This window comes from Dunckerocampus dactyliophorus, chromosome 15, assembly GCF_027744805.1.
Source record: "Dunckerocampus dactyliophorus isolate RoL2022-P2 chromosome 15, RoL_Ddac_1.1, whole genome shotgun sequence".
NCBI classification, from domain to species: Eukaryota; Metazoa; Chordata; class Actinopteri; order Syngnathiformes; family Syngnathidae; genus Dunckerocampus; species Dunckerocampus dactyliophorus.
The window spans coordinates 3,575,759-3,585,000 of record NC_072833.1 but is presented as its reverse complement, the minus strand read 5'-3'; the positions used below and the strand labels follow the sequence as shown (position 1 = coordinate 3,585,000).

Here is a 9,242-nt window from a genome sequence, read left to right as displayed (position 1 = left end):
GCTGGTACAAAGATGGCTACATGGTGATCATCCAGCTACTATTAGAACTCTATCAGCCATGTTGGCAGCCTTGAAGTGCATGTTTGTGTTTTCCCAGTCCGGCAAAGGCGAGTTAAAGTTCTCCAGCTTGACGTTCGATGACTCCGGCATGTATCAGTGTGTAGCAGAGAACTACTGGGGCATCAAATACGCCAACGCAGAGCTGCGAGTGATTGGTGAGTCCACACGTTTCCCGAACGTCTCATCGTCTCATACTGAAGTCGTCGTTGCCTTCAGCGTGCGCGCCAACATTCGAGTTCAACCCCTTGAAGAAGCAGCTCCTCGGGGCTAAAGATGGCCGCGTGGTGATAGAGTGCAAACCCAGAGCGGCGCCCAGGCCTCGTTTCACGTGGACCAAGGGCAAAGAGCTCCTCTTCAACAATTCACGGTACAGTACAACCCGCTTTTAATACGTCTTCGGTTCTCTTCCGCTGACCTCGGCTGTGTTCCGTGGCAGCATCTCCATCATGTTTGATGGCAGCCTGGAGATCCTCAATGCCACCATAAATGATGAAGGTGTCTACACGTGCTTTGCGGAGAATGACAGAGGGAAGGCCAACAGCTCTGGTTACCTCACCATCACAGGTCCGTCTGTATGATGTATTAGCATTATTGGTAGTAGGGTTGTGTCATGGAAAATATATCATAAATGTTGCGCAGAGGCGACCAGCATTAAGGTGGCTCCAGAAGACACTGAGGTGAAAGTGGGTGACGAGGTGGTTCTGTCCTGCTCGGCCTCCTACGACCCCATGCTGGACATCACCTTCATCTGGGCCGTGGACTTCAGGGTCATCGACTTCCACGCAGAGTGGCAACACTTTGAACGCATCATGGTAGTGGCTTGTGGCTTGAACCCGTGTGCATGTTATTATTTCCAATATTCACATCTTCTCCGTCTTCCCTGTTGAAGAGCGAAGACGGCAGCGGGAGCCTGAAAATCAAGAACGTGCAGATCTGGCACGAGGGCCGCTACACGTGCACGGCTCAGACCGTGGTGGACAGCGACTTGGCGTACGCCGACCTCAAGGTCGTAGGTGAGCGCCGCTCTCTTAGATGTCATTCGAGCGTAAAAAGAAGTCAAAGTAGACAAAATCCTTCCTGAGTGCAGGTCTTCCAGGGCCTCCTGGTGTGATCCGTGTGGAGGACATCGGGGACACGTGGGTCAAGCTGCTGTGGACTAAAGGCGCTGACCATAACAGCCCCATTCTGCACTACACCATTCAAACCAGACACTACTGGGCGCTGCACGAGGATGACTGGAAGAACGCCACCACCTGTGAGGACCACCTCTCACCACTAGAGGGCCACCTCTATCCACACGTGTGATGATGCAACATTCTCTTGGGTCTTTCAGCTCCAACCTTCCTTGATGGCACTGTGGAAAGGGCAGATGTCACGGACCTGTACCCCTGGATGGAGTATCAGTTCCGCATCATCGCCACCAACGAGTACGGTTCTGGAGAGGCCAGCATCCCCTCGCTGAAGATCAAAACATGGGACGCTCGTAAGGACAACACTGTATATTCTTATCATGATTCTTCTTCCAGCTTTTCTGATTCATGCTTGTTCTTCTATAAAAATGTTATATCTATATAATAAATATATCTAAATACTATTATTTTAGTAAGTTTGGATCATGTTTTTTTTAAACGCTGACTCAATTGATACACATAAAAAAATCTACAAATTTAAGAATGAAATATTAAAAATGAAAAATGTCAATAAAAATTCTATTATTATTTGTACAACCATACTGGTTTATAATAGCACAATTATAATTTTCCTATATATTTATATCTTTAAAAAAATATTTGCCATTTATTTTAATGATAATAATAATTATTATTAATTATTATATAATAATTATTGGGAAATATATAAAGTGGGATATTCTAATTCATAAGTCATTATTTTTAAAATAATTATCTATCTTTATGCAGAAGACAATTCTCAATATTATGTAATAACAATAACAAACAAAAATACAATAATTGAGAACTATATAAGTACAACTAGTATATTTGAATTTATAATATATTATTTATAGAATAATTATAAATAATAGAAATGTTATTCTAATTTTTATTTTGTATTATTTTTTATTATTGTACTATATTTATTATATTTTATTTTAGTAGTTATTATTATTATTATTCCTTGTAAATAACAGCAATTTTATTTGTACTATATTTTATTATTATCAATATTGTGTTATTTAATTTCATTATTACGAATGCAACGTCATCCGCCTATACCCGCTCACAGCCACTAGAGGGCATTGTTGAACAATAATAGAATGCTATGAGGTTTTTGTATGAAATCTCAGCATGAACTTGTCATTTCTAAGAGCTGCAATTTGGAGTTGATAATCGTGTTCAATGACACTGCAAATATTGAAATTAAAAATGAACTCCTTTTCCCCGCCTAGCGCCAGTGGTGTCGCCCACAGATGTGGAGGGGTACGGCGGTAGAAATGGCGAGATAGTCATCACGTGGACGGTAAATAAGTAATAATATGACTTGAAACTCTACAGTACATGGATACAAATAGTGTTCTTCTCGTAGCCCGTGCAGCCGTGGTATTTCTACGGCAAGAAGTTTGGCTACATCGTGGCCTTCAAGCCCCACGACGCGTACGACTGGTGGTACGAGACCATCTCGGACCCGGAGACCAGGCGCTACGTTCACAAGGACTCCTTCTTCATCCCCACCGAGGAAGACTTCCAGGTTCGAGAGTTCCAGGTGAAGATCAAGTCGTTTAACGTGAAGGGAGACGGTCCTTATAGCCTCACCAAGGTCATCTACTACCCAAGAGATGGTGAGGATCTTCTCGGTGTCCCTCTAGCGAATAACCACATAGCAGTTCGATGAGTGCTTGTGTCCTAAAGTCCCCACAGAGAATCCTACAGACGTCTACGCGAGGCCGGTGTCCTCCACGGAAGCTCTGGTGTGGTGGCTCCCGGTGGTGGACACAGGAACAGGCCTGCAGCAGTACATTGAAGGCTACCAGGTAGAAGCTTCACAAGCACCTCCTGATTGCCTCACACTGACGTCTCCTTTGTTTTAGGTGAAATACTGGAGAAAGTATGTCGACACGGAGCCGGGAGCCAATCGCATTTTTGTCTCAGCGACGGTGAACCAAACCAGGCTGGAGAACATGCTGCCCGACTCCCACTACCTCATTGAGGTGCGAGCCTTTAACGGAGCAGGACTGGGCCCGCCTGGGGAACACTGCGAGATGTTCACCAAAAGACCACGTGAGACACACACGCACACACACACACACACACACACACACTAGAGATGTGATGATGATTACAGCACGTGTCGTTTGGGTGTCTTTCCAGCACCGCCTGATCCTCCCAGGATGTGGCGCTTCATCTCCTGGACAGGAAAGTGGTTGTACGTGTGGTGGGATCACATCCAGTACGACTGGTTTGGGAACGTGTCCTTCCCTCTCTACTACAAGGTGAGCCACAGCTAAACAAATAAATAAATAACAGCAATGCCACGTTCATGCTCGAGTACGGCATTTTTAAAAGTGTCTTTATTTCATCCATATTAACAACGTCCGCTACAGTTGATAGCGAGCTGTCGATCACACAAACAATTGTACAAAATAATGACATCATTATGTTTTATGCATCGTTTTATTATTATTATTATTATTATTATTATTATTGTTATTGTTGTTATTATTATTATTATTATTATTATTATTATTATTATTATTATTATTATTGTTATTATTGTTATTATTATTATTATATTATTATTATATTATTATATTTATATTATTATTATTAATATAAATGAAAATATTTATATATCGAATGAAAGTAGTGACATTTTGATTGGTCATTATTATTATTATTATTATTATCATTATTATCATTAGTGGTGGTAGTAGTAGTGTACAACATATAATAACAGTCATTTTTTATTGCTGGATTTAATCATTGGATATATAATATAATATTTTATATATATATATATATATATATATATATATATATATATAAAATATTATATTATATATCCAATGATTAAATCCAGCAATAAAAAATAATAATTAAATCCAGCAATAAAAAATAATAATAATAACATATATATACTGTGTATACATTAATAAAAACCATCATTAATAAAACCAGCTATGAAAACCTATGAGAAAATATGAGTTATATGTTGTATACAATTACTACTACCAAATAAATGATCTTAACCATAGCAAAAACATACAGTAGATATAGATAGAATATTCCAATTGAAAATACAGCGTACAAGTACTTGTACACTAATGAACCATCATTTTACATATGAATGTATCATAATAATATTTATAATGATAAATGGATGGACAGTATTATGATGACTTTTTCTGCTCCAAGACTGACTAAATGTTATGACTGCTGCCAGCCACCAGGGGGTGGTATGCGATTCCTGCCATGAAACCCTGTCTGGCATGCAGCATTTCCTCAAGTGTGTCTGTTTGTTTCTCATTGTAAGGTCATGTTTCGAAAGACGGGCTACATCTACGGGAAGGTGTACGTCACCGGGTGGCACTTCATGGACTTCCCCATGCCTCAGTTTGGAGACTACGAGCTCATGGTGCGAGGACGCTACGAGGGAGGCGACGGCCCCGTTAGAACCATTCGGCTTCTGGGTACGACTCACTTTCCAACCAGTTCTTTTTTTTAAATTGGAATGGCTTACGTCATGTGGTGTGTGCTTCTTCAGGGAGGGCCTCTATGACCACGCCCACTCTCGGCCTCACCTGCGCCGCGTTGCTGGCGCTGTGGCAACTTTAAGCCTTCAACTTCACACAAGTAGCGCAAACCTCGCAGGAGTATTTTTTAAAATGGGGTTATGACATTATTGGTAAGAGTGTATGTAAAGAGTTGTATAATAACTGTTACTGTGCTAGCTTTTATGATTAGCATGCTAGTCTGTTATTTATTAAATCACCACTACCACTAATTTCAGGACAATCTGTTTCTTTTCATTTTTAATCCGTTAAATGAATCAATGACGCCCCCTTGTGGCTCGGAGCGGCATGCGTGATGACATCAGAGCAACATGGTTGGGCACTTAAGAATTTAAATGATATAATAATGACAATAAGTATGTGTATATATATGTATGTATATATATTAGTATGTATGTATGTATGTGTATATATATATATATATATATAGACACTATTGTTATTAACAGTGTTTCAATTATTTTATTATTTGCAATAAGGATAATGATAATAATGTTTATAATATCACTGAATGAGATCACACATAAGTTCTAATAGGATTTGAATATAATATAAAAATAAATTACAATGTAATTATAATATAATTATTATGATAAAACATCAGTATTTTGTTTGGTAGTAATGATACTACAGCTAATAATGCAATTTTTAAAAAACTAATAATGCAATAATATATCATAATAAAATAATTACATCCAATTAATAAAAACTAAATTGGGGAAAAAAATGAAAAAAATTGTCAAATGAAAATACAGTAATCCCTCGCTATATCACGGTTTCATTATCACTCCCTCACTTTATCACGTTTTTGCAGGAATTAATTAATGAATTAAGGATTGTTGTTTTATGGTTGACTACTGCCCAAAAATATGCATATTTAAGCAAATGTGGTGTATTCTTGGGCTAAATAAAGCATTTTCAAGCACAAAGATAGCTCAGTGAAGGAAAATAGAAGGCCTGGGTGCATGTACTATCTAGTACAGGAAGTTATTGTTCAGTATCCTCAGCACTGATTGGCTCATCCTGGTGCAGCATCCACCCACGTGTTGTGTCTGTCACACGTGCTTCCCACATTGTTGTTTTGCAGCGGAAAGTATCTTTGCTCGTGTGAGTGAGTGATTTCCGAGAACTTTCTGTCATTTCGCTCATTTCTGTCATATTTTCTATAAAAAGAAAAACTTTTCTATACAGTGCAGTATTATGTTTGCTATATTTGGTGATATGAGTGTAAAGGCGATTATGGGGTGTTATTTCATGTCTGCAGGGCTCTAATGATGTTTTAAGAACGTGTTTAGGAGGTTTTAAACAGGTTTTTCGATGCTCTTAGTATGAAAATAATCAATTTATTAACATTGATTCATATATCACGGAATTTCAATGGTCATGGTCATGTCTGGAACCAATTAACAGCAATTATTGCTGTACATTTCCAACAAATGGATATGCTTTTTATGTCCACTGTTAGCGTCACTTAGTTTTTATCACCTAAATTGATGCAGATGCATTTTTAATGACAGGGGAAGTGAAAAATGAAAATGCAACAACAACAAAAAAACACCAACTTAGCACTTTTTTTAATGTCCTCTCCCTGTAGTAAGAAGTCTTTGTTGTATTCCCGCGAAGCTGACTGGGCAGAAATGATGACGGCAACTCTGCGATGACGTCACCACAGATAATTAGAGGTTAGTTTGATGGGATTAGCGTCACTGATGTCTTCCCCAACCTTTAACATGAAGGATTTCGCGGAAGGGATTAATATTTGGCTCAAGGACACTTTATTTTGGATTTAACTTGGTCAAATGTCCTTGGAAGTGTTCTTTTTAGTTGGAGCCACCCTCATTTGCTTGGCACCGTCTCGTGAAGGTTAGCAACAGAATACTGCCAACCGCTTTGGACACAGCGGGGAGAAGAAGAGCTCATATTTTTTATGGGACAAACGTCACACGTAGGGCATCCAAAAAGGGAAGCATATTGTATATTTGAGCTACTTGACTACTTCAAGCGGCTAAACAAGACAGACAAAATATCGAAAACATGTCTCAGTGTGATATGAACCAATTAAAACCACTAAATATAAAGCGAAAGGTGGAAATGACAAGGGATGTAAATGACGCCCTCTGGTGGCTGTGAGCGGCATAAGGGATTCGTATTTAAAAAAGCAAATCAATCGTAACGACACATTGTGCACACAAGCAACACACCGTGTGCTTTAATCTGATATTTATCATGTCTAATAAAAAAAAACAATTCTATTTCTGTTCTCTGTATGTAAATGTTAATGTGACGTATTTATGTGTTTGCGGAGGACGGAGGTGGAAAACATGTATTAATTACAACGTGTGCTACCTCATAAATGTCCTGCTTGCATGTTTATTAGCACAGTAAAAGCCGAATGAAGACATACACGGCATCACGATGAATAATGCAACTAAATGTACACGCGCAATAACAAGCACATTGTTTGATTCGAGCCTCAGAATGAGCTTCTGGTGTGCCTAATGTATCGTCCCATTACACGCAGGTCGAGGTGACCCCATGCTTCATTTGACCCCGTGTGACACCCACTTTATGACCTGTGACACGTATTGAAAGGAAACAAAGGCTTCTAAGCAGGAACATAAATCCATATTAGCCAGCTGACAGGCTATAATTGGAGCGGGCGGTTATTTATTATTATCGAAGGAATGACATGCACTGGAACAAATAGTTCTGGGTGCTCGTGCACGAGCAAGACCTTGGAAGCAGTGGGTATGAGCAACTTCTTCTTTTGCTTGCTGCCTTTACGTGTTAGCGCCGTCCTTACGCCATCCAGAGGACTGGAATGGTAACAACAATGCAGATGATGACGTAAAATCACGAAAAAGTAGAACTACAGTATATCACATTTCCAGTATGCAAATCGTTGGTGAAAGCATAATTTGCGCAGTGGCTCTACCTAGTGGACACATTGGTGCATTACAGCACAGACAATAAAGCTTTTTGGCCATCTTGAGTTATTGCTTGTACAACCTATACAGTACATGCAGGCTGTAACAAATACATTTTGAAATATTATAGTTTTAAAAGATTAATGTTCAGTCTAACACCAAATATGTCTTGACACTGTTCTTGTTTGGAGTACTTTATGTTAAAATATATGAAACACATTGTTATTACTAGATGTTCTAATGTTTTTATTGCTTAATATCCTGTGTAATTTAGTTAGATTAAATAAAAATATAAAGGTCTTAACGATTATTGAAAAATTTAAATGAAAATATATCTAATATATTATTTGTTATATATATATTTTAAACTATTTATTATTATCATTATTATTTATACACAATAATAAGCATATATACTGTATTTGTCATTTTATTGATATATTAATATTGCAAATATATATTTAAATATAAAACAAACTGTATGTAAATAAAATGTACTGTAAATATAAAATATACCGTATATGCTATTTTAAATCTGTTGAAACTTTTAATTTGTGCAAAAGACCTCCTTTTACAATTTCTGTTCAACTTTTGGGCAGCAAATGCATCATCTATCCAAATGATTAGTTTTTTTATTCTAGTATTCCATGCAGGCTTTTCCATTTGGTGCTCGTCCAAACTGTCATGAAGTAGCCTCAGGTGCCATTCTAGTAGTTTTACACGCTTTATACACACCTAGAACCAAAATAAACACTTTGTGCTCCTTTTAAATGGATCTCCGTGAGTCTTGAGTGTGCAGGTGTACCTAATGAAGTGTCCCGCGAGTGTGTCCTGCATGCATGTGTGCGAGTACGATGCTGCACACATCATTAGAGCGTGTCTCTGCCGTGTGGGAGCTATTTCGCAGACAGATCTCCTCTTTTGGAGCTCGTCTGTCATGTTGCCATGACAACGTATGTCCAAAAAAAGTGTGTGTGTGTGTGTGTGTGTGTGTGTGTGTGTGTGTGTGAGGGGCGGGGGACCGCCTGCTATAAGACAAGTCCAATCATATTTGACAGCCTCGTGTGGCGCATGTAAGTGCTGTGGGAATGGATGCCGTAAAAACATTGTTTAAGTTTGGGTTCAGCTTTGGGAATCAGGTTTGGTGGGGTTGGGTTAAAGGTCAAGGAATGATAGGGGTGCTATTATTGTGTGTGTTGGCGTGATATTCTTGACAGTCCTCATTAACACTGGAAAGACGGACACCATCTGATCCTTTTGACCTGCAGGGGTCATCATGCAGTAAAGCATCTGTGCAGAGGCCGGCATATTAAACCAAACACATGCTCGGCCAAATAAAAACACTATTTTACAACTGCACTTTCACTTTCATTCTAAAAAAGTGGCCATTTCTGCCTCTTTGTGCTTGTCAGCAAAGTACTCCCCGTTGTTTAAACATCGAAATGGTATCCCTTTTATTTTTTTGCACTGTACAGCCTTCAGGGGACTACTAAATGTTTTTATTAGCC

General features: G+C 38.8%; 1 protein-coding gene across 3 annotated transcripts in view; it reads left to right on the top strand.

Annotated features, from left to right (window-relative positions):
- The window catches only part of cntn1b (contactin 1b), a 10,060-nt gene extending 4,977 nt beyond the window's left edge, over window positions 1–5,083 (top strand). For all 3 annotated transcript variants that reach the window (XM_054800589.1, XM_054800591.1, XM_054800590.1), the window contains 15 exons: window positions 1–23; window positions 98–215; window positions 277–427; window positions 497–624; window positions 700–872; window positions 950–1,073; window positions 1,148–1,315; window positions 1,394–1,543; window positions 2,468–2,538; window positions 2,605–2,857; window positions 2,928–3,049; window positions 3,107–3,296; window positions 3,387–3,508; window positions 4,549–4,705; window positions 4,780–5,083. The exon at window positions 1–23 is cut by the window's left edge and continues 102 nt beyond it. In XM_054800589.1, coding sequence (XP_054656564.1) covers window positions 1–23; window positions 98–215; window positions 277–427; window positions 497–624; window positions 700–872; window positions 950–1,073; window positions 1,148–1,315; window positions 1,394–1,543; window positions 2,468–2,538; window positions 2,605–2,857; window positions 2,928–3,049; window positions 3,107–3,296; window positions 3,387–3,508; window positions 4,549–4,705; window positions 4,780–4,850 — 2,021 coding nt within the window. In that variant the 3' untranslated portion in view covers window positions 4,851–5,083. The remainder of the gene's footprint in view (window positions 24–97; window positions 216–276; window positions 428–496; window positions 625–699; window positions 873–949; window positions 1,074–1,147; window positions 1,316–1,393; window positions 1,544–2,467; window positions 2,539–2,604; window positions 2,858–2,927; window positions 3,050–3,106; window positions 3,297–3,386; window positions 3,509–4,548; window positions 4,706–4,779) is intronic.
- Window positions 5,084–9,242: the final 4,159 nt, after the last annotated feature.